This window comes from Neoarius graeffei, chromosome 2 (assembly GCF_027579695.1).
Source record: "Neoarius graeffei isolate fNeoGra1 chromosome 2, fNeoGra1.pri, whole genome shotgun sequence".
Lineage (NCBI taxonomy): Eukaryota > Metazoa > Chordata > Actinopteri > Siluriformes > Ariidae > Neoarius > Neoarius graeffei.
In genome coordinates, this window is record NC_083570.1 from 58304542 (window position 1) to 58330049 (window position 25508).

The 25508-nt window shown below is 43.0% G+C and overlaps 1 protein-coding gene across 1 annotated transcript; it reads right to left on the reverse strand.

The window, feature by feature from the left end:
• Nucleotides 1-6871: 6871 nt before the first annotated feature.
• Nucleotides 6872-25284, reverse strand: mpi (mannose phosphate isomerase). Its single transcript, XM_060914543.1, has 8 exons — nucleotides 25186-25284; nucleotides 24813-24940; nucleotides 15923-16123; nucleotides 15662-15803; nucleotides 15334-15513; nucleotides 15058-15231; nucleotides 12466-12674; nucleotides 6872-7253 (listed from the first exon to the last, which is right to left on the reverse strand). Exons 1-8 carry the CDS (start codon nucleotides 25199-25201, stop codon nucleotides 7053-7055), a joined length of 1251 nt encoding a protein of 416 aa, XP_060770526.1. The 5' UTR covers nucleotides 25202-25284; the 3' UTR covers nucleotides 6872-7052.
• Between the last annotated feature and the right edge of the window lie 224 nt (nucleotides 25285-25508).

Consider the following 25508-nt stretch of genomic DNA (forward strand, 5'->3'; position numbering starts at 1 on the left):
GCAACACATCTACGTGACACGGTGATAAATTGGCTCAAAATGGAGGAGTTGCAGACAGCTCTGTGTTTTAGTATAGCGGAAATGGCGATGAGACCGATAGACTTCCTACTGTGACGTCACGGACGTCAAGGTCATTCACTCAGACCGCTACCTATATGAATCACTTTAATTGTAAAAATTACTCTGATTTATTGTTAACGCTTAAAACTATTCCTGTCCCATTTTTGAGGTCTCAAAGCATTTATAAACAAAAAGCGAGGCCATGGTTCTGCGTATCTGCTTTAAGGGCCTTACTCAAGGACCCAACAGTGGCATCTTGAACCCTTCAGCGATTTAACCATTGAGCCACCACTGCCCTCTTAGTACCTGTTTACTGTTTTCCTCTCACCTCCCAAGAAAAAAAAAAAAAAAAACTGCCTCTAGGTGAGTGAAGGAGTGAAACTTTGTGTGTGCATGATGCCTTGCTATGAACTATTGTCCTATCCAGGGAGTAGTCCTGCTTCAGCCCAGTGTTCCTCGATAGGCCCGTGATCCACAACAACCCAGACCAGGATAAAATGGTTCCTGAAGATGAATTAATGAACTTGCATTATATAAGGTGACTAACACTGCGTTCAGACTGCAACCTGAAACGACCCATATCCGATTTATTGTGAAATCCGATTTTTTTGTTAGGCCGTTCACATTACCAATTATATGAGACTTGTATGCGATCTCCAATATGAACGGAAAACGACCCAAAAGTGTCCCGCATGCGCAAATTGACACGTAATAAGCACATCTACGTCATACGTAAACAAAAAAAAAAGCGCACTCTTCAAGTTTAATGATTTCTTTTTTTGTTTGTTTAATTATTTGGTTAGTGTTAAAGTGTGAGGTCTCGTGTGTGTTTTTGTTTCTGAACTGAAATGAAAACGTGTAGCCTGGTAACGAGGGTTGACTCCTAAATGTCTCTCTAATTTCTATATAAGTGCACTACATGTTACTAGGAAGTAATGGATTTTTAAACTCTATATAGTGCACTCGAGCTTCAGTAGGCAGTCATTTGGGATACGGCCGCTGTATTACCAAACTCTTAATTCAGGCTTAATAATTTGCACATATTTATTTTGTCGTATTAATAAACTTTTTCTACATTTTTATAAATATTTATTTAGATTGTTTATAGCCAGCTGAATTCTGCAACTTCTCTCAGCGCTGGCTCAAGGTGCAGAAACACCAGTGCAGTTTGCTATGGAGATGAGGCGAGACCTGGCGATGTGGTTTTTGTGGCGGAACTCACACAATAATCTGATTAACAGCAGACTAATGAGACCGAAGGTGTCAAATTACTGGAAATTTCCAGAACAATCTTATAATCTTGTAATACAGGATGGTTTAAGTTATAACTCAGTTATAGAAACTGTTTTATTTAATCAGGCTAACAGATCAACATCCAGGTCCCTACCAAATCCACCATTAGCTTGATCAATTCTATAAAAAAGTCTATTTAAATTCTGAAAACTGTATAAATGTTGTTTTCCACCAAAGAGGCGGGATTAGCCAACGCAGAATAGTGACGTTTGTCTCTTGTTGATGACGTGTAGGTCCCATGAATGCGACCTGTCCGGTCAGACTGCAGTCGCATGTGAAAATATCGGATATGCATCGGAATTAGGACCACATATCCAAGCGGCCTGGGTCGCATGTTTAAAAATCGGATCTGTGTCGTTCAGATTGTCAATAACAAATCGGATACGGGTCGTTTCAGGGTGCAGTCTGAACGTAGTCTAAAATGAAGACACAATGAGCAGAGGGATTCATACAGAATTGTAGTTTATTAGGGTTTACATAGAGTTTAAACAACCTCATGCCACAGCTGACTCTCAAAAATGTTAATCCATGCCTTCATTCCAGTCCAAACCTTCACTGGAGGTAGGAAACACTAATCTGATGGAGGATTCTGGGAAACAACCTGCTTTGGGCAACCTTACGTAAAAGTGCAGAGTTTACAGTAAACAAATATTAAACTATTTGCTCATAAAATATATTCACGTTACTCCAGTGAGAGCAATTTCAGGGAAAACACACAAAGACTTGTAGAGGACCTGCTCCAGAGGTCAGCTAGTACCAGTAATAACTTTCACAGTCATACAAACTCAAGTCATGTAAAAATACTTGATCATGGATTTCCTCTTTCATAGTAAATATCTGACAAAACATCCTGTTAGAAAGAAGAACCCTAAGATATCAGCAGATTCATAAGAGTGTAAGCAGTTTGCTTTCTTTAAAAAAAAATCTCAATTTATTATTAGTAGTTATTTTTATAATTAAAAACTCCCTGAAAAGTTGTGAGTTGTGTTTCACTTTTTGATGAGTGACGAGATTGCCGACTGAGCATGTGTTCATGTTTTCTATTTTAAAACATTTCCCAGTATAGAATTTCTTTTCCTTATATTAAGCATAAGCTTAATGCAAGCTGTAATGATTTTTAATCTGAATGCCAAGTCAAATATTTATTAGACATAAAAACATGCATCTGCATGTTCAAATGATGACTTTAGTTCTAGTAAATGATGTGACAGCAGTGTGATGACTGGGCTATTTCTTTTAAAGCGCATGCTTATTAATAGGGAGGAGAAAGAATTCCCCGAGGCATAACAAATATTTGTTTAACTAACTTTTCTTCAGGCAAACACAAAAGCAATCTTAATTTGTCATGCTCAGCCTTAAATTTGCTTGTAATGCGTTCATAATGAGAAAACTGGCACTTTATAAATTCATCCATCACCCTGTTATTAAAATATTAATACCTCAATTCAACCATTATACAGTTTAAAAGACAGGCCCACAAGTAAAAGACACCACATACAGTGTCTTGCAAAAGTATTCATCCCCCTTGGCATTTGTCCTGTTTGGTCGCATTACAAACTGGAATTAAAATTGATTTTTTTGGGAGTTAGCACCATTTGATTTATACAACATGCCTACCACTTTAAAGGTGAAAATTGTTTTTTTTTGTGACACAAAGAACAATTAAAGATGAAAAAACAAAAATCTGGAGTGCGCATAGGTACACCCCCCCCCCCCCCCCCCCAAAAAAAGTCAATACTTTGTAAAGCCACCTTTTGCTTCAATTACAGCTGCAAGTCTCTTGGGGTCTGTCTCTCTTCGCTTAGCACATCTAGCCACTGAGATTTTTGGCCATTCCTCAAGGCAAAACTGCTCCAACTCCAACTTAGATGGGTTGTGTTGGTGTACAGCAATCTTTAAGTTATGCCACAGATTCTTAGCTGGATTGAGGTCTAGGCTTTGATTAGGCCATTCCAATACATTTAAATATTTACCTTTAAACCACTCCAGTGTAGCTTTAAGAAGAAAAAGAACTCTATTCATCACATGCTTGTGAAATTCCTCTCTGCATTTAACCTATCTGAAGCAGTGAACACACACATGCACGCACACTCAGAGCAGTGGGCAGCCATGCTAACAGTGCCCGGGGAGCAGTTGGGAGTTAGGTGCCTCGCTCAAGGGCACCTCAGCCCAAGGCCGTCCCATATTAACCTAACCGCATGTCTTTGAACTGTGGGGGAAACCGGAGCACCCAGAGGAAACCCGTGCAGACACGGGGAGAACATGCAAACTCCACACAGAAAGACCCCCATCGGCCACTGAGCTTGAACCCAGAACCTTCTTGCTGTGAGACGACCGTGCTAACCACTACACCACCGTGCTGCCACAAAAAAAAAAAAAATTTTCACCTTTAAAGTTGTAGGCATGTTGCAGTATGTTCAGGGTCGTTGTCCTGCTGGAACGTAAACCTTCATCCCAGTCTCAAACCTCTGGCTGACTCAAACAGGTTTTCCTCCATAATTGCCCTGTATTTAACGCCATCCATCTTTCCTTCAGTCCTCCAGCTTTCCTGTCCCTGCAGATGAAAAACATCCCCACAGCATGATGCTGCCACCACCGTGCTTCACTGTAGGAATGGTGTTCTCAGGGTGTTGGGTTTGTGCCACACATGGCGTTTCCCAGGATGGCCAAAAAGATCAATTTTAGTCTCATTGGACCAGAGAATTTTCTTCCATGTGTTTGGGGAGTCTGCCACATGCTGTTGGGCAAACTCCAAACGTGTTTTCTTAAGCAATGACTTTTTTTCTGGCCACTCTTCCATAAAGCCCCACTCTGTGGAGTGTATGGCTTAAAGTGGCCCTATGGACAGATACTCCCATCTCCACTATGGATCTTTGCAGCTCCTTCAGCATTATCTTTGGCGTTTTTGTTGCATTTCTGATTAATGCCCTCCTTGCCTGGTCTGTGAGTTTTGGTGGGCGGCCTTCTCTTGTCAGGTTTGTAGCGGTGCCATATTCTTTCCATTTTGCTATCATAGATTTAATAGTGCTCCCTGGGATATTCAAAGTTTGGGATATTTTTTATTTTTTTTTATAACCCAACCCTGAGCTATACTTCTCCACAACTTTGTCTCTGACCTGTTTGGAGGCTCCTTGGTTTTCATGTTGCTTGCTTAGTTGTGTTGTAGAGTCAGGGTCCTTCCAGAACAGGTTGATTTATACAGACGTGACAGATCATGTGACACTGATTGCACACAGGTGGATCTTAATCAGCTAATTATGACTTATGAAGTGAATTGGTTGGACCAGCACTTATTTAGGCGTTTCATATGAAAGGGGGTGAATACTTATGCATACTCCAGATTTCTGTTTTTTCATCTTATTGTTTGTCTCACAATAAAACAACAATTTGTGCCTTTAAAGTGGTAGGCATGTTGTGTAAATCAACTGATGCTAACTGTCCAAAACACTATTGTAACGCAACAAAACAGGACAAACACCAAGGGGGGGGACTTTTGCAAGACACTGTATATACACTACCGTTCAAAAGTTTGGGGTCACTTTGAAATGTCCTTATTTTTGAAAGAAAAGCACTGTTCTTTTCAATGAAGATCACTTTAAACTAATCAGAAATGCACTCTATACATTGCTAATGTGGTAAATGACTATTCTAGCTGCTGGTTTTTGGTGCAATATCTCCATAGGTGTATAGAGGCCCATTTCCAGCAACTCTCACTCCAGTGTTCTAATGGTACAATGTGTTTGCTCATTGCCTCAGAAGGCTAATGGAGGATTAGAAAACCCTTGTACAATCATGTTAGCACAGCTGAAAACAGTTGAGCTCTTTAGAGAAGCTATAAAACTGACCTTCCTTTGAGCAGATTGAGTTTCTGGAGCATCACATTTGTGGGGTCGATTAAATGCTCAAAATGGCCAGAAAAATGTCTTGACCATATTTTCTATTCATTTTACAACTTATGGTGGGAAATAAAAGTGTGACTTTTCATGGAAAACACAAAATTGTCTGGGTGACCCCAAACTTTTGAACGGTAGTGTATACATACGTGTGTGTGTGTGTGTGTGTGTGTGTGTGTGTGTGTGTGAGAGAGAGAGAGAGAGAGAGAGACTATACAGTTAATATATTGCTGCAGTGCGTTATATCCTCAGTGGTTCTGTTCCCTTGTACAGTTGTGCTCATAAGTTTACATACCCTGGCAAAATTTTTGCTTTCTTGGCCTTTTTTCAGAGAATATAACATAAAAACTTTTTTTCCACTCATGGTTAGTGGTTGGGTGAAGCCATTTATTGATAAACAACTGTGTGTTCTATTTTTAAATCATAATGACAACAAAAAACATCCAAATGACCCTGATCAAAAGTTTACATACCCCAGTTCTTAATACCGTGTATTGCCCCCTCTAACATCAATGACAGCCTGAAGTCTTTTGTGGTCGTTGTGGATGAGGCTCTTTATTTTCTCAGATGGTAAAGCTGCCCATTCTTCTTGGCAAAAAGCCTCCAGTTCCTGTAAATTCCTGGGCTGTCTTGCATGAACTGCGCGCTTGAGATCTCCCCAGAGTGGCTCGATGATATTGTGGTCAGGAGACTGAGATGGCCACTCCAGAACCTTCACTTTGTTCTGCTGTAGCCAATGACAGGTCGACTTGGCCTTGTGTTTTGGATCGTTGTCATGTTGGAACGTCCAAGTACGTCCCATGCGCAGCTTCTGGGCTGATGAGTGCAAATTTGCCTCCAGTATTTGCTGATAACGTGCTGCATTCATCTTTCCTTCAACTTTGACTAAGTTTCCTGCCCCTTTGTAGCTCACACATCTCCAAAGCATCAGCGATCCACCTCCGTGCTTTACAGTAGGAATGGTGTTCCTTTCATCATAGGCCTTGTTGACACCTCTCCAAATGTAACGTTTATGGTTGTGGCCAAAAAGTTCAATTTTGGTCTCATCACTCCAAATTACCTTGTTCCAGAAGTTTTGAGGCTTGTCTCTGTGCTGTTTGGCGTAAATTTTTGTTGGCCTACCTGACCGTGGTTTGGTTTTAACAGAGCCCCTGATTTTCCATTTGTTAATCAGTTTGAACACTGCTGACTGGCATTATCAATTCCGTGGATATCTTTTTGTATCCCTTTCCTGTTTTATACAGTTCAACTACCTTTTCCCGTAGCTCCGTAGACAGTTCTTTTACTTTCCCCATGACTCAGAATCCAGAAACGTCAGTGGCTGGATGAAAGATGCAAGAGTCTGTCTGGATCCCAGAAACTCACTCAGCTTTTATGCACACACACTGATTACAAGCAAACAGATCACAGGTGAGGACGTTACCTTTAGTAGCCATTCAAACCCATTTGTGTCAACTTCTGCGCATGTTATCAGGCCAAAATCACCAGGGTATGTGAACTTTTGATCAGGGTCATTTGGGTAGTTTCTGTTGTCATTATGATTTAAAAAGAGAAAACACAGTCGTTTGACAATAAATGGTTTCACCCAACCACTAAGCATGAGTGGAAAAGATGTTTTTGTGTTATCATTCATATTCTCTGAAAAATGGTCAAAGAATCATAGATTCTGCCAGGGTATGTAAACTTATGAGCACAACTGTAGTTGCTGATGTATATGCAACATTAAACAAAAGTAGAAGGTTAAAATCATACATACTGAACTTGATCATGTGTGTTCTATTAATTCATGAACACTTTTTTTTTCTTCTAGAGAAGACAGCAGGCCCGGAACATCGTCATCCCAGAAGAGGTCACCTGAAGCATGATGCTCTCATTGGCTGAGATGAACAGCACTGAACCCCTGTGCAGCATGATGTCAGACAGAGAGCTGGCCTCGCCCTCGATCACTAGCAGGATAGAAGCACAGTCCAAAGAGCACATTGTGTACTGCTTCAAAGAGGGAGGGACCTGGAGATAGAACACAGCAAAAATATACAACTGTACTCGACACCAAGGATCGGAAATCACCGCATCATTACATTAATGGCATTTAGCAGACGCTCTTATCCAGAGTGACGTATGCCTGGGGAGTAGCTGGGGGTTAGGTGTCTTGCTCAAGAGAACTTCAGCCATTCTTGCTGGTCCAGGGAATCAGACCAGCGACTTTTTGGTCTCCAAGCTGCTTCTCTAACCATTAGGCCATCATTGTTACCACAGGACAGATTTACATGGTCATTTAACTAGCAGAGAACCTGGTTAGATTTGGAATTAAACGCACTGTACTTGGTGCAATGGGAATACTTCTGTAGTACCAACAACTACCCTGTCCAATGTGATGCAATGTTTTGTAATAGAGGTCTGCGCGGGTCGGATTTTTCAGTCCCGCTCCCGCCCGCACCCGCATTGTGCAGTCCCGCCCGCGCCCGCAAAGAATTATGATTTTCAGTCCCGCTCCCGCCCACAAAAAAATTATGATTTTTCAGTCTCGCTCCCGCCCGCGCCTACCATATTTTGTCCCGCTCCCGCCCGCAAATCCCGCCCGCAAATCCCACATGATCCAGACGTTCGCGTTATTTCTCAGGAAAGTTCTTGTCTTGACACAGTGTGATGGTGCCCCGCCCCCTACTTTGAGTGGATTTGAGCATAAATATCTACAGCTCACGTTTGTTATTGTTTACCTTATTTCTGAATTCAGCATGTAGTATCTCTAATAATAATAATTAGTGCTGTCAAACGATTAAAATATTTAAATCGCAAATCACACATTTTTATCACATAAGAAACCATTGTAATTCTCTGATCAGCATAAAAAAGTGAATGGGCTTGCTTTGTACCAGTGTGTGTGTGTGTGTGTGTGTGTGTTTTGTTTTTTTAATTGTAAAGCAAAGCTAGTAAAAGAAATGAATTGATTTACTGCTTGCGTTAGTCTACAACTTTAATCAGAGAGATATGTTACACGGTGACGGTAGGCTTGACTCAATGCTATCCCAGAAATCCTTCCTGTAATATGCAAATTTGGCCGCCTCTGATTGGACAGCCAAATTTGCATATTACAGGAAGGATTTCTGGGATAGCATTGAGTCAAGCCTACCGTCACTGTGTAACCTGTCTCTCTGATTAAAGTTGTAGACTAACGCAACAAGTAAATCAATTCACTCATGGTTCTCTTGCTAGCTGGGTGTGAACTGCGAGTCATTAAAGTGATCAAAGAATTTCCCCTTAGGGTGATCAATGGCAAGTTTAAGATGCTATTTCTCACTCAATCCAGCAATCTAACTTTCTCTGCAGATTTAGGCATCTTAAAATGTTTTTATTAATGCCAAATAAAATATCCAGCACAAATTATATATGATAGACATAAATTAGTAATTTATAAATTTTATTTCAAGCACGTTTTTAGTTAGCGGGACTGCAGCTTATCACTGCTCCCACCCGCGTCGCATGTGTGCACTCCCGCTCCCGCATATGTGCACTTCCGGTCCCGCCCGCAATGAGCTTTCAAAATTTGTCCCGCGCCGCACTGCTTTGCGGCGAGTCCCGCGGGAGTGCAGGGCTCTATTTTGTAAGGAGCAAAAAAAAAAGACAACTTTCTTTTTCTCCCCAGTTTAATCAAAGTCCTTCCCACGCCATGTGGCGCCAATCTCCGTTTCCGTAGCCCTCGGCCTCTTGCCTATTACATAGCTAGAGTTACAGTGGGGGGCTGGTCCTCTGGTAACCGCGAGAGTTTGACTCCCCACTCGCATCTGTATTGCACCGTGTTTTGCCAGATGGCAGTACGTACCATTTTTATGATGGTCTTTGGTATGACCCGACCGTGAGTAGAACTCGCAATCTCCTGCTCGAGAGGCGGACACGCTAACCACTAGGCCGCTAGCCGGTATCCCCAGTTTAATCTTGGGGAGAAAATCACCAACCACATCTCTTTGGACTGCGGCGCATACAGAGCCAGGGGTTGCATGACACAATCGATATTTGCTATTTGCCTGCTTCCACATGCCCATGATTGGCTAGTGTTGGTGTGATTGACAGGGGAGAGCGTGTATGACACCCTGAGAGTATGACCAATTTTACACTCTTGGACTTCTGGCCACGGATGGCTGTAGCCTCATCAGGATTCAAACTCTCTCCAATCTCTGGCTGACTGGGCGAACGCTTTTCTGTTGCGCTACACAGGAGCCTATTTTTGATGCGTCAAACATCTCTTGCAATGTAAACCATGCCACATAATGTCTCATCTCATCTCATTATCTGTAGCCGCTTTATCCTGTTCTACAGGGTCGCAGGCGAGCTGGAGCCTATCCCAGCTGACTACGGGCGAAAGGCGGGGTACACCCTGGACAAGTCGCCAGGTCATCACAGGGCTGACACATAGACACAGACAACCATTCACACTCATTCACACCTACGGTCAATTTAGAGTCACCAGTTAACCTAACCTGCATGTCTTTGGACTGTGGGGGAAACCGGAGCACCCGGAGGAAACCCACGGGGAGAACATGCAAACTCCGCACAGAAAGGCCCTCGCCGGCCACGGGGCTCGAACCCGGACCTTCTTGCTGTGAGGCGACAGCGCTAACCACTACACCACCGTGCCGCCCCGCCACATAATGTTACATCCTTAAAGTGTTATTCATTCATTCATCTCCAGTACTTCCTTCATCCTGGTCATGGTCGCACAACATGGAAACGCACCCTGGATGGGACACCAGTCTCTCATAGGACACCATGTGTATGCACACATTTATCACTCACTCAATTTAGCAAAGTCAGTCCACCTACTGGCATGTGTTTTGGGGTTGAACCAGGAGAACATGCACAGAAACCTGAGCTGACTGTTAAACCAGGGACTCAAGCTGTGACACTACACCACTGCACTGCCTGAAAGCGCAATAGAAACTCTGCTTTCCTCAGTTCCTCAGACACAGAATCACAAATGACAAAGCACAAAAACATCCCACATACATAAAGAAAAGGAATATAGTGAGACATTCTTCTTCTTCTTCTTGTGTCAGGCCTGGCACAGGCATTGACGATCATGGTCTGCCAGTCAGTACTGTTGCCAGTAAGGTGGATAAGATCATTATTGGTCAGTGAACTGTTGGTGGCAAAGGTGTTAAGGCTACTTGTATGTGTCATTCTCTGTCTTCCTCTTCCTCGCTTTCCTTCAATTTTACCACTTAACACAAGTTTTTCTAGGCCGTCTTTTCTGTTGATGTGGCCAAAGAAATCCAGTTGTCGTTTTCTGATTGTCTTAATAAGTGAACGTTTTGTTCCTGCCAGCTGTAGCACGTCTTCATTTGTCTCTCTTTTTCCAAGATATTCTCAGCGTTCGTCTGAGGAACCACATCTCTGTTGCCTCCAACTTCTTCTTTAAGTCATTTGTAATTGTCCAGCATTCGCAACCAGTGATGGGAATAACAGCGTTAGAAATAAACGGCGTTACTAACGGCATTACTTTTTTAGTAATGAGTAATCTAACTAATTACTTTTGACATCATTATAACGCCGTTCCCGTTACTTACAATAAAATACTATGCATTACTTTATTAAAGCTGTTCTCATCTGGCACGCCGCTTGTTCAGCCTTTCTTTACTCTGCTTTCGTGTGGGGCGGGGAGACGCGAGACAACGGCACAGTAAGCCAATCAGAGTAGATTTGGACAACATACGTAGGTAGGCCACGTCTACTGCACTACTGCGCGCTCTTTCAATCGGAAGACCCAGCGATGGCGAGCGGTCAGCCCAGCACTGCGCTTTCACACTGGAAATACAGCCAGGACTTTTCATTACTTGAAATAAAAGGCAAGAGTGTTTACATGCAATGCACATTATGTCGAGGAACAAAGCGTTTGTCCTCGTCAGCGGCCAGTAATTAGTAACAATTTTAATAACTACAAAAATATATTACATTTGATAGATGTCTTATCTCACATTGTCCCACAAAAATATTAATATAGTGTAGATAACGTTACTAATTGGTTCTGTTAAGTGTCCATTTCAGTCATTAAACACATTTAACATTCACTTTTATTATGATTACACTAATTGAATTAGATTTTTTTTGAGGGGGAACAAAATGTAACGGAATAATTACTTTCCCTGGTAATTAGTTACCTTTATGACAAAGTAACTCCGTTACTAACTCAGTTACTTTTTGGGAAAAATAACTAGTAACTATAACTAATTACTTTTTGAAAGTAACGTGCCCAACACTGTTCGCAACCATATAGGAGGACTGACCATACATATGATTTTATGGCCCTTTTCCACTACCCTTTTTCAGCTCGCTTCAGCCCGACACGGCTCGCGTTTCGACTACCAAAAAACAGCACGACTCAGCTCGTTTCAGCCCTGCTTAGCCCCTAAAACTCGCACGGTTTTGGAATGGGGCTGAAGCGAGCCGAGTGAGGCTGGGGGCGTGAGCAGACACTCCCCTGTGCACTGATTGGTGAGGAGGAGTGTCCTCACATGCCCACACACGCCCCGCGAGCACGCTGGGATCTGTAAACACCGTAAACCCGGAAGAAGAATAATTACGAATTACGAGAATTATGAAGCCTTATGCGCCTCGCCTCATCTATACGCTCTTGCCAGTATCTGTTGGCGTTGTCGGTGACAACAAGCCACAGCACCAAGACCAGCAACACTAACGACTCCATGTCCTCCATGTTTATTGTTTACTATTCGGGTCGTGAGACTACCGCTTAAAAGATCACTGATGTCACTGTTTGCGCTGCTTAACGACATCACGTGACGTCCACCCACTTTCGCTAACTCCACCCAATGTGTCCACCCACTTCCAGACAGCACGGTTCAGTGCGGTTGTAGTCGAAATGCAACTCCAACAGCCCCGCTCAGCTCGACTCAGCACGGCACGGCTCAGCCGCGTTTGTAGTGGAAAACCGGCATTAGGTTACTGATGTTCCAGCCCCCTACCTTCAGCCCATCATGATCACAGATATTTCGAAGGATCATTTCGCTGTAGATGTTAAACAGGTCGGGTGACAATACACAGCCTTGTCTCACTCCTCTGCATACTGGTTCAAATTTACTGACTTCATTATCTAATCTGACCGCTGCTTCTTGTTCCCAATAAAGATTACGCAGGATTCTGAGACATTACTGTCCCCAAAAAATCTTCTCAAGCCTATACATTCAAGTGTGAACGTTGTGTAACTTACCTGTATCCTCATGACGGTGAAGTCCGGTATAGGTGGGTCGTACAGGTGAACACAGGGGTCTGAAGGGTCCTGAACTGAGGGAAAAATTTTGGCACTGGCTGGAGCGGAATTGTAGTTTAACATTTCACACAATGTGTTCACGTCGATGTACTTCGGGGTCAGTCCAGCACGTACTGTGTTATCCGAACAGGCCATGCACTCAACGCAATCTGCAAGATGGAAGACAAATTATGGTTAGTATTTTGTCAAGGATTTTCAGTACAGAAACAAAACTGATGAACTCGATGAAATGTTTAACAACTAGACCAAACAACGCAAATTATGATCCTCACGTTCTTCCAGCATTTTGACAAAAACAAATATTTCATCTAAGTAGACAGTAACTTGGAGAAGATGAGTGTTCTCAACGCCGTTCACGATAAACCTCAAAAATGCTGCCTTGTTGCATACGCTCAAACTGGAACTATCCAAGAGGGGCATATAAATGATCTTCTACAGTAGATGCGAGATTAGTAGGCTGCTTAGAGTGGGTTACAGCTGATGCTCAGTGGAAACTCCTGCCTCTGATACAATCCCTGTGTCTGAAATCGCTCACTCGTTCACTACTCCCTATATAGATAGTTTTCACATGACGTCACAGAGTCGGGGATTCCCTAGTGGCGGCCATCTTGCGGGTCAAGCTTACCGTACGGGTGACTGAGCACACATTGTAACGTGCGAGTACAAAGTCTTCAAAAGAACCCAAGCAGGCTATTTAAAGCTAGCAATGGTGCACACCTGTTGTATTCACGGCTGTCGTAATAGGTCAGATGATGACGTCAAGCGGAGCTTTTATGGAATTCCCACTGTACGGGAGCACGAAGGCGAGCAAACAAAGAAGCTCAGCATACAAGGGAGAAATCTATAGCTTGCGAGAATCAACCGCAAGGATTATCAGCCTTCCAAACACAGCAAAGTCTGCTCCGATCATTTTATAAGTAGTAAGTTGTTTAAATAAACAATCAATTGTGCTTAAGTTTGTTTTTGGAAACCAAAACATCGTGTGAACAATCTCTGGAGAATGCCTAACTGGAACTGCTGAGTGTACGTTTACATTGTAATGTACACTTAATATCGCTCGTTTGTCACGTTTCTATTTGAAACTTGTCACTTCACTCACGCAAGGGTCATTTTTGAAAAACATTTTAGGTCTATTCTGTATGATTTGATTTGTGTTTGGGATGCAAACAGCGCGCCTTTTGGCGGATGCCGCCTGAATCGCGCAGATCCGATTTTTTTTTTTTTTTAGGGGGGGCGTTGGAGTGTCTGATTATAATTTCAAAGTAAATTCTGTATTAAAATGACTAAATAAGCAAATCCGTTACAGTCCATGAAACAGGAAGTATAAGGATGAGAAAAAAAACAGTTTAAATTGGAAAGCTGCGCACATTTGTGCAGCCCTACTTCCTGTTTCATGGACTGTAACGGATTTGCTTATTTAGTAATTTTAATACAGAATTTACTTTGAAATTATAATCGGACACTCCAACGCCCCCCCCCCAAAAAAAAAAAATCGGATCTGCGCGATTCAGCCGTGAAAAAGGCGGCATCCGCCAAAAGGCGCGCTGTGAATATATAAAGTTGTATATATCAGACAGCCTTTAAAGTTTGATGAAGTCAGTTTCAGGCTTTGGAGCAGGCTTTGGCAGCCCTGCATAGTCACTTGAAAATGCATCTTATATCACTTCGTAAATTCGTCCGAGATAATGTAGCTGGTAATGGCGATGGTCTGTTTTGTTTGCCCCACAAGATGGCGGCTGGAGGGCGTTCCCTGGAATGCCGTGACGTCAGTGAAAACTATCTATAGGGAATTACTATACAGAGGACTATATAGTGAACTCATTGGTAAAATGAAAAAAAAATGCTTTCGGACACTAGCTGGTATTTACGTCATTACCGTCACACAATTAAAACGTGCCAGGTCAGCCGGCTGGTGGGTTTTCAAAATAATAAATACATGCATGTATTTTTGTGATAAATCCATATTATACTGAGCGCATTTCCCACATTAATCAATACAAAGTAGCTGCATCTTTCAGTTGTTTTAAATCAAGGCCGAATACTTTCTTCTTTGCCGCTGCCTTTTATTAAATCAAATTTGAGACTTTGGTTTCTTTCAGCGCTACTGCAAAGCATGATGGGATATATTGCTTTGGTTAGTGACCATCAGTTGTACACTACTTTTTGTGATGCATTGTGGGATACTTGGAGTGCACTATATAGGGTGTAAATAATCCTCACTAAGGTTTCGGACAGCACTACAAAATGGCGTCCCCACTATATGGTGCCCTATACAGTGAGTAGGGAGCGATTTCAGACATGCTTGACATTTATCAACCGAAACCTTGAGGCCAACTTCTTCAAGTCTGTCGAGGACTTTCAAGAGACGCTCCTTAAACTTTGCATATAATATGGCAAATATCATAGATATTTATAGCTAACCTTTTCCTGGAACCATATATTTTCAATATGATGTCATTCAGATCCTGCTCCTCTTGATATGTGCAGTATGTTACATTGTTCCAAACGAACAGATAAAAAGGAGAGAGTAACCTCCAGACAGATAGGCGTGAGGTTCACTTGCTCCCAGAAACATGGCCTCTCCTGGTTGCAGCACGATACGGTTCAGGAAGTAGATGGAGAAGCAGCCGATATCACCCGGGTACTGAGAGTGGAGCCGAAGCAGCAGCTCTCCGTTATTGCCTGATGTGTCTTTGCCTGCAGCCTCTATGGCAATAAGAGTATGAGATCACAAATAGAGCTGGTGTAGTTTCTCAGGGCACAAGGTAAAATACAGTTAGAAGTGACATTTCAGGATCTTTTTCGTACCTTCTTCAGAGACTCTTTTCACCAGCATGTTCAGCTGATCGACAAATACCTTCTTCTCACAGTTCATCATCCTGCTGAAGCACTTTTTCAGTGCAAGAGAGGCGCGTGCAGGGTTATCCCTGCTGCTCTGCAGCTCATCTGCTGCCTCATTACCTACCAGAGCATGGAATTCTGGGACATCTAAAAAAAAAACCCCCAAACAAACAGATTTAGCAAAATGCATATGCAGTGATGGCAACACTCACATGCACATACTAGGCTAATAATACAACACCGTAACGATGTCCTGTGATGCAATATAACGTAAATCACTGTGTACATCACTCACTTTTGAGGAAGGAAATAATTTCCTCCACCGGCCGAAAACCACACAGGCCTTCAAACTTGGTCAGGGCAATCGCCATCTCGGGCTTATGGTTGTTGTCGGGGTAATGCTCAGGGAATTGGGCGTGTAGCTTAGCTGCTAGCTCCTGAGAAGTATTTACTAACTGATTAGAAGCTGAAAATATGCTTTAAACATAATGTATTGTACAGTGTATGGATTTTTTTTTTTTTTTACAGTACATTATTTCAACACTTCTATACTCACCCTGTTAGGATGAGCTTGGATGGACAGCGCAGTGTTAACTGACAGCACTTTAAACAGGAAGGGGAGCTGTCCCTGGAATGTGTCTTTGACCTTTGACCCCAAACACGCTGGGTAGTCAGCAATCCACTGTCCCAGTGTCCTTTGCGATATTCTGTTGTCTTTGATAAGAGCATCTCCCTTAGGATGGGCACCCATCCAAAGCTAATAAAAACACACACACAGTATATAACAACATACTCTAGAGACTATTTGCAGATCTGTAAACAACTGTAGATGTTTTATTAGGTAACGATGAAACCCAGAACCAGCTAAGATACAACTAAGCAGTTCTGATTATCGAAAACTCTCTAATAAGTATGTACAGTGGGGCAAAAAAGTATTTAGTCAGTCACCAATTGTGCAAGTTCTCCAACTTAAAAAGATGAGAGAGGCCTGTAATTTTCATTATAGGTACACTTCAACTATGAGAGACAGAATGAGAAAAAAAATATCCAGAAAACCACACTCTGTCTGATTTTTAAAGAATTTATTTGCAAATTATGGTGGAAAATAAGTATTTGGTCAATAACAAAAGTTCATCTCAATACTTTGTTATATACCCTTTGTTGGCAGTGACAGAGATCAAACGTTTTCTGTAAGTCTTCACAAGGTTTTTACACACTGTTGCTGGTATTTTGGCCCATTCCTCCATGCAGATCTCCTCTAGAGCAGTGATGTTTTGGGGCTGTCGCTGGGCAACACGGACTTTCAACTCCCTCCAAAGATTTTCTATGGGGTTGAGATCTGGAGACTGGCTAGGCCACTCCAGGACCTTGAAATGCTTCTTACGAAGCCACTCCTTCGTTGCCCGGGCAGTGTGTTTGGGATCATTGTCATGCTGAAAGACCCAGCCACGTTTCATCTTCAATGCCCTTGCTGATGGAAGGAGGTTTTCACTCAATCTCACGATACATGGCCCCATTCATTCTTTCCTTTACACGGATCAGTTGTCCTGGTCCCTTTGCAGAAAAACAGCCCCAAAGCATGATGTTTCCACCCCCATGCTTCACAGTAGGTATGGTGTTCTTTGGATGCAACTCAGCATTCTTTCTCCTCCAAACACGACAAGTTGAGTTTTTACCAAAAAGTTCTATTTTGGTTTCATCTGACCATATGACATTCTCCCAATCATCTTCTGGATCATCCAAATGCTCTCTAGCAAACTTCAGACGGGCCTGGACATGTACTGGCTTAAGCAGGGGGACACGTCTGGCACTGCAGGATTTGAGTCCCTGGCGGCATAGTGTGTTACTGATGGTAGCCTTTGTTACTTTGGTCCCAGCTCTCTGCAGGTCATTCACTAGGTCCCCCCGTGTGGTTCTGGGATTTTTGCTCACCGTTCTTGTGATCATTTTGACCCCACAGGGTGAGATCTTGCGTGGAGCCCCAGATCGAGGGAGATTATCAGTGGTCTTGTATGTCTTCCATTTTCTAATAATTGCTCCCACAGTTGATTTCTTCACACCAAGCTGCTTACCTATTGCAGATTCAGTCTTCCCAGCCTGGTGCAGGTCTACAATTTTGTTTCTGATGTCCTTTGACAGCTCTTTGGTCTTGGCCATAGTGGAGTTTGGAGTGTGACTGTTTGAGGTTGTGGACAGGTGTCTTTTATACTGATAACGAGTTCAAACAGGTGCCATTAATACAGGTAACGAGTGGAGGACAGAGGAGCCTCTTAAAGAAGAAGTTACAGGTCTGTGAGAGCCAGAAATCTTGCTTGTTTGTAGGTGACCAAATACTTATTTTACCGAGGAATTTACCAGTTAATTCATTAAAAATCCTACAGTGTGATTTCCTGGATTCTTTCCCCCATTCTGTTTCTCATAGTTGAAGTGTACCTATGATGAAAATTACAGGCCTCTCTCATCTTTTTAAGTGGGAGAACTCGCACAATTGGTGGCTGACTAAATACTTTTTTGCCCCACTGTATGTCGAAAGAGCCCAATAAGACAAAAGCTTCTACACCTTCACACAGACCCTGCTTGACTTTTGTGCTATTTAAAGAGCCACTTATGGCCTTTAAGTGTGTCTCACAGGAGGGGTTCCATTATTTTAAATAGACCTAGTACTGTTTTTGGATCCAGGCCAGAGACATGCCACAAAGAACAAGCCTAATTAAAGCCGCAAGCGGCCTTGACGGGCCCTCGCGCCAGCGGCCAAGGGGGGCGGGGGCATGCGTCCCCGCGAAATACCTTCCACAGCTTCTTCGGCAAGAGACATTACTCCCACAATGGCGACAAAGCACAGAATCGGACACAGAGTACACGGTGCGCTGAGATGTTGTCATGGACAGAAAATTTTATGCCATGGCTCCCCAACCAAATTAATGTATTTACCTCCTCAGTCACCAAGCTATAGCTACATAGGATTGTCTTCTGTTAGACATCTATTAGTCTGAATGTAACGCTACAACACTTGCTCCCGACTGCCTACCCATTCCCCACAAGTCATGTGTGTTTAAGGCAACCAAAACAACATACTCCTGGTGCCTCATGATTGTAAACACCTCTCCCGCAACTGATACAGCGCAATGAGCGCCCCCAGTGGTGAAAGTTCACCAAATTTGGTTTACATGTCAAGGGACCTATGAAGAGTTGTTGTGTCAAGTTTGATCAAGTTTGACCAATCAGAAGCCGAGATATAAAATGTTGCCTGAAAACAGCGCCCCCAGTGGCAAAAGTTTACAAAATTTGGGAGATATGTCAGGTGACCTGTTAAGAGTGTGCGTATCAAGTTTGATCAAGATTGAGTAAATAGAAGATGAGATATTGATTTTTGAAGAAAAAATGTTTTGGTTTTTCCCATGTCAGAAGGTGGCGCTATGCTGTACATGAGCGATTATGAGTTGGAAAAATAAGTGTCTACAACAGCAACGTACTATCACAAGGTAGTGGTGTGAAGGAAAAGAATTAAGGAATTATTTACCAAAAACCCGTTTTGGAGCAATTGCGTCGGCCAAAAACAGCGCCCCCCATGGACGAAAATTCCCAAAATGGGGTATACATGACATGGGAGGTAGTAAGAGGGTGGCCGTGAAGTTTGACCAAATTTGAGGAAAGAGTGGATTTTTTGCCCAAAAATAGCGCCCCCAGTGGCGAAATATCACAGAATTTGGGTAGCATGTCAGAAGCCCAATGAGTGATTTGGGTGTGAAGTATGAGCAGTTTTGAGCAATTAGAAGATTTGTTATGAATTTTTAAGCATGTAAAATTTTGCATTGAAAATTGATTGACGTATAACTTCTGAACGGCTTATCCTACGTGAAAAGTATTTAGGAACTTTTGTCAGCCATGTCTGTAGATGATGTCTATCAATTTTGGTGACATTCCTATGAACGGCCTAGGAGGAGTTGCGCCGTATTCATGGCCATGCATTTCGCACAAAAGTGAAATTACCTCACTTCCTGTTGGGCGTGGCTAATGCATTGGCATTACATTTTTGTCCGGCTTAGGGAGATACATATGCCTACCAAATGGCATGCCACTACTACAAACAACAAGGCAACCAGGCACCTTTATGCGGGAGGCCAAAATCACAACGACTTAGGGGGCGCTAAAGAGGCCCTGAGGCCCGCCTGGATCTGGGCTTCTGGTTCTCAGTAGCGGTGGCAGTCTAAGAAAAAGGAGCCAAATTTCGTGCGTTGTCGACCATGGCAAGCGCCCCAAAAAGGGTCTTGTAAAGAGTTTGCTTGCCAAGTTTGACAAATCAGAAGCTGCAATATCATTTTTGCCATAACCAGCACCCCCAGGGGCGAAAGTGCACAAAATTTGGCGAATATGTCAGGTGAGCTATGAAGAGTTTGCGTATGAAGTTTGATGACAATTGAGTAAATAGAAGATGAGATATAGATTTTTGAAGAATAAATTTTTTGGTTTTTCCCATGTCAGTAGGTGGCGCTATGCTGTACATGAGCGATTATGAGTTGGGAAAATAAGTGTCTACAACAGCAACGTACTATCACAAGGTAGTGGTGTGAAGGAAAAACATTATGGAATTATTTACCAAAAACCCGTTTTGGAGAAATTGCGTCGGCCAAAAACAGCGCCCCCCATGGACGAAAATTTCCAAAATGTGGTATACATGACATGGGAGGTAGTAAGAGGGTGGCCGTGAAGTTTGACCAAATTTGAGGAAATATTGGAATTTTTGCCCAAAAATAGCGCCCCCAGTGGCGAAATATCACAGAAATTGGGTAACATGTCAGAAGCCCAATGAGTGATTTGCGTGTGAAGTATGAGCAGTTTTGAGCAATCAGAAGATTTGTTATGAATTTTTAAGCATGTAAAATTTTGCATCGAAAATTGATTGACGTATAACCTCTGAACAGTTTATGCTACGTGAAACGTATTTAGTAACTTTTGTCAGCCATGTCTGTAGATGATGTGTTTCAATTTTGGTGACATTCCTAAGAACGGTCTAGGAGGAGTTGCGCCGTCTTCGTGGCCATGCATTTCGCACATAAGTGAAATTACCTCACTTCCTGTTGGGCGTGGCTAATGCATTGGCATTACATTTTTGTCCGGCTTAGTGAGATACATATGCGTACCAAATGGCATGCCACTACTACAAACTACATGGCACCCAGGCACCTTAATGCGGGAGGCCAAAATCACAACAACTTAGGGGGCGCTATAGAGGCCCTGAGCCCCGGCCAAGTTTGGGCTTTTGGTTCTGAGTAGCGGTGGCAATTCTCGGAACTGGCGCCAAATTTCGTGCGTTTTCGCCCATGGCAAGCGCCCCGAAAATGGCCCAACAGCGGAGAAAAATAAAGAAGAAGAAGAAGAAGACGGAAGAATAATAATAGTGAACTCTTACAAGAACAATAGGGCCTTCGCCCTATAGGGCTCGGGCCCTAATTATAGATTTGTTGAGCTAAAAGGCATGTGTCAGTTCAATTCATTTTAATAATATAGCACTTTTAACAATACACATTGTCACAAAGCAGCTTTATAGAAATCTTGATATAAATTTAGATCCCAAATGAACAAGCCAGAGGGTAGTGTAGCAAGGAAAAGTTCCCAGATATGACACGAGGAAGAAACCTTAAGAGAAACCAGCCTCAAAAGGAAAATGATCCTTATTTGGATAACACTAGATAGTGGAATTAGAATAAATAAATTACTTTTCTACAACTATATACAGTATTATAAAGCCAAACAGTGCCAAGTGTGTTAAAAATATCTTCTGTATGTGCATTGTGTGCATAGGACTCCTGGTATAAGCACAGAACAGTCTTTATAAATCCAGCAGCAGTTTATAAGTACAAGCCTACACTATCTAGAAGCAAGGCGTGGGTTGCATCTTTTAATTAGACACTGCTTAACAACTCAGTGATTAAAATTCTCTCTGACTAAGCTCTGATTAAAACTCTGACCTGGGATTCATCCTAATTGTCCAACATTCCCCAAACTGTTCCCACAAAGCTGGAATCACATAATTATATAGAATGTCTTTGTATGTTGTAGCACTACTATTTCACTTCACTGGAACTAAGGGGCCCAAACCACACTCCATGAAGACATGGTTTACCAAGACTGGAGTGGAAGAACTTCAGTGTCCTGAACAGAGCCCTGATCTCAACCCCACTGAACACCTTTGGGACGAACTAGAAAGCCGAATGCACCCCAGGCTTCTCGCTCAACATCAGTGCCAGACCTCATTAATGTTCTTGTTGTTGAATGATCACAAATCCCCACAGCCACTCCAAGATCTAGTAGAAAGCCTTCGCAGAAAACTGGAGGTTATTATGACAGCAAATGCGACTAAATCGAGAATGGGATGTTCAAGAAGCACAGCGGCCAAGCACAGCAGAAGTGTAAGAAGTCTGTGGGACAAACAAAGCTTGTTAACATGAATATGTGGTGGGTGCTGTGTGATGTATTTGCAGCATGTGTTCATTCATCCTGAGGAACTGTTTGAGGTTCTGGTGGTTTAAAAACGAAGCTCCTGGTTTCTTTATACTTTGGGAACTCGGGCCAACAAAATTCATAAAAATACTGCAAAAAAAAAAGTGTCCCACACACATTTCAAGCTGAGACCATTTATGAACTCAAAGTTGAGGAACTGTTAAGGATAAGTCAGAATTCCCAAACCATGCTGGCGTTTCTACCTCTGGGTTTTCCTTACGTGTTCTCCAGTGTTGCCTGGGACATAGTAGAGAAAAGAAAAAAGAAACAAAATTCATGCACACCGCTCTTCTTCTTTGGCCCATAGCCGGCAAGGGCCATAGGGGCACCACTGATGACATTTTAACAATCCATCATTGGTGTGTCTGGGGCATTTTAGACTGGGCGGAGCTTATCCCTCTCCAAGCTTGATCAATAGACAATTTAGAGTAACCAGTTAGCCTAACTGCATGTCTTTGGGGGAAACCAGAGCACCCGGAGGAAACCCATGCAGACATGGGGAGAACATGCAAACTCTGTACAGAAAGGCCTTCGCTGGCCACTGGGCTTGAACCCAGTACCTTCTTGCCGTGAAGCGATAGTGCTACACTACACTACATTACCGTGCCGCCCTATATCCGAATACAGAATGCCGAACTGCACCCCAGGCCATGAATTTCCTTTGATGTTCATGAGGAAGGTACTAACTGATTGGCTGGTGAACACCTTTTGTTTCAGCACAAGTTTTTAACAGAAAACTCATTACATTTCATAGTTTTGATCACCACTAACCCTAACTGCAAGCCTAACCCTAAACCTTACCTTATTGGCATATGTGTGTTCTCCGAGATGGGGTTCCCAGCTCAAGCCAACACAGTGAATCATTAAGGCATTCACCAGCCAATGAGGTAGGACTTTCCTCATGAATATTGATTCCCCAGTTTTCTCCAGCCACCCTGCAAAAAGAACGTGTCCCCAGTCCTCCTCACACAACATCAGTGCCGGACCTCATTAATGTTCTTGTTGCTGAATGAACCCAAATCCCCACAGCCACGCTCCAAAATCTAGTGGAAAGGCTTCCCAGAAGAGTGGAGGTTATTATAACAGTAAAGGAGGAGTAGCTCTAGAATGAGATGCTCAACAAGCACATATAGGCAGGGGCGTAGCTAGGATTTTTCAAAGGGGGGGGGTCACACACTGACTGGCAGCCTGAGTACATACCCGCAGGTTTGTAAATGAAAAACTACAGTGAATATGTTTGAGAAAATAACGCGGTCTTTGCATCATTCTTTCATCTCATGTTGCGAGCTGTTGAGATGTCGGACAATGATTAGGCCAAATCAGCTTTATCTGGCAGTGTATGGATAGCGGCTCGACATCTTACCCTAGTCAACCGATGCAGATCTCTCTATTCTTGTTGTCTTACTGCTCATCGGCCAAAATGTTTCTAAGTAAAAGGCGTCGTGGATGACAAGTGGCAAAGATGTCAACGATCTTGTCAATGTCAATCGTTCTGCCATAGTGTATGTTCATCATCGCCAGTCCCAACGGCCGCTCTGTGGTCATGGTGCTTCGCAGGTACGTCTTCAGGCGTTTTAATATACTGAAGGACCTTTCACACTCTGCCGAAGTAACCGGCAGAGTAAAAAGGATGCGAACCGTGAGTTGGCCTAGTGGTTAGCATGTCTGCCTCTTGATCGGGAGATCGCGAGTTCTACTCACGGTTGGGTCATACCAAAGACCATCATAAAAATGGTACCTACTGCTGTCTGGCAAGGCACACTGCAATACAGATGCAAGTGGGGAGGCAAACTCTCGCGGTTACCAGAGGACCAGCCCCCCACTGTAACCCTCGCTATGTAATAGGCGAGAGGTGCCGCCCTATGCGCCACATGGCGTGGGAAGGGACTTTTAACAAAGGATGCGAAGGAGAATGTTTATGTTGGGCTAGAAAACTGGATCACATTCTCCAAGAGTGGTTGAGGCGCTGGTTGGAAGGCCTGATGCTAGTTTTAGGTAGCTTAGAAACCGGCTCTTCCATTATTGCTGTTTCTTCCACGTTTTCTTGATGTTGTGTTCTAGAAACAGCACACTAAAACTTAGCTTCGAAGCCACAAAATGCAACTTTGATGGAAAAAATATATATAATAAATTGCTTATCTCTCTTCACGTCGAAACAAGGAGGAAAGTTTCGCTTGTTTTGACATGGCGAATTATTAACACAAGAGGAAATACTCGTAATTTGCAACTAAAAAGACTGCAACTACACTGGCAGCATGACCATGCTTTCTAGTGCGATCGTGTTGCGCATGTGCAGAACTGGGTTTTCGTGCCCAAACTACAGGAAGTCCATACAAGGTTATAGAAACCCTAATGAAGAAGAAAGCACAACTTTATTCAATCACACACTTGTGAAATTTCCTCTCTGCATTTAACCCATCTGAAGCAGTGAACACACGTGCACACACCCAGAGCAGTGGGCAGCCATGCTAACAGTTGGGAGTTAGGTGCCTCGCTCAAGGCCGTCCCATATTACCCTAACTGCATGTCTTTGGATTGTGGGGGAAACCGGAGCACCCGGAGGAAACCCACGCAGACATGGGGAGAACATGCAAACTCCACACTGAAAGGCCCTTGCCGGCTGCTGGGTTCGAACCCGAACCTTCTTGCTGTGAGGTGACTGTGCTAACCACTACACCACCACGCCGCCCAATGAGGCCAAGGTGACAATTTAGTTTAAAAAATGTTGGAAAAATTACAGTGGGCGCTTTTCTAATATTCTTATGCGGCTATTGGAAAAATGTATGGTCCGACAAAGTGGGGGTCACAGTCACGGGCATCCCCCAGCTACGCCCCTGATCGGTGTGATGGTCAACTTTTTTTTGAATCAAAAGCAAGCTGACCTGATGAGCAGGAAAGCCTGGATCAGTGATTAGTGATCAGCTCTAACACAAACGTGTGCTTACCTCAGCGTACGGTCTGTCATCCTGTATGACACTTTGAGGATCTCCACCTAGGACCAGCTTAGCCACCTCACTCTCCAGCCCCACCTTCCCCCAGGCATAGTTCTGCACTAGGCATGACAGTGGAAACACTACAGACACAAAAAAGACTCACATTTGACGTTTTTCTGTATGCCATACTTTGTCTGAGATAAAGCAAAAGCGTTTAATAGTCTCTCAGTCCAACAGCAGGGTTTTCTCAGGTCATACTGCGTCTACTGGCACATCCACAGTGACAGCTGCACTGCGCTATGGCAACCACACACTGCTTTCATTTCATATAACTGATGTAAACGAACAAATAAAAGGTGAATGAATGAAAACGGATGAAACGCACCTCTCACTTCCTCCATGTCTGCGACGGTGGCACTCGAGCAGGTGTGACGTCACACGAGTGACGTCAAACAGGAAGTCAATTATGTTTACACAAACGAACTGATAAACTAATAATATTATGATACAATATGCGTTGCCAAAACTTTACAGATAATTTTACTTCAACCCGTGTTGAGATGTTCTGTCGATTTAACTCTAATGACGTTCATGAAAGGATTAAACTAAGTTTTCCGTATTGATATTACAGACATAACATTCTGAATAAAATACTCTAAAATACTAGGGAAAGTTTTATTAATATTCAAATTTCCACAGAGTGATATA

Coding starts and splice junctions, on each gene's coding strand:
- mpi (XM_060914543.1), bottom strand. Junction 16,124..24,812: donor ATGACAGACCGTACGCTGAG/GTAAGCACACGT, acceptor TGTTTTTATTAG/CTTTGGATGGGTGCCCATCC. Junction 12,675..15,057: donor TCACGCCTATCTGTCTGGAG/GTTACTCTCTCC, acceptor TCCATCTTGCAG/ATTGCGTTGAGTGCATGGCC.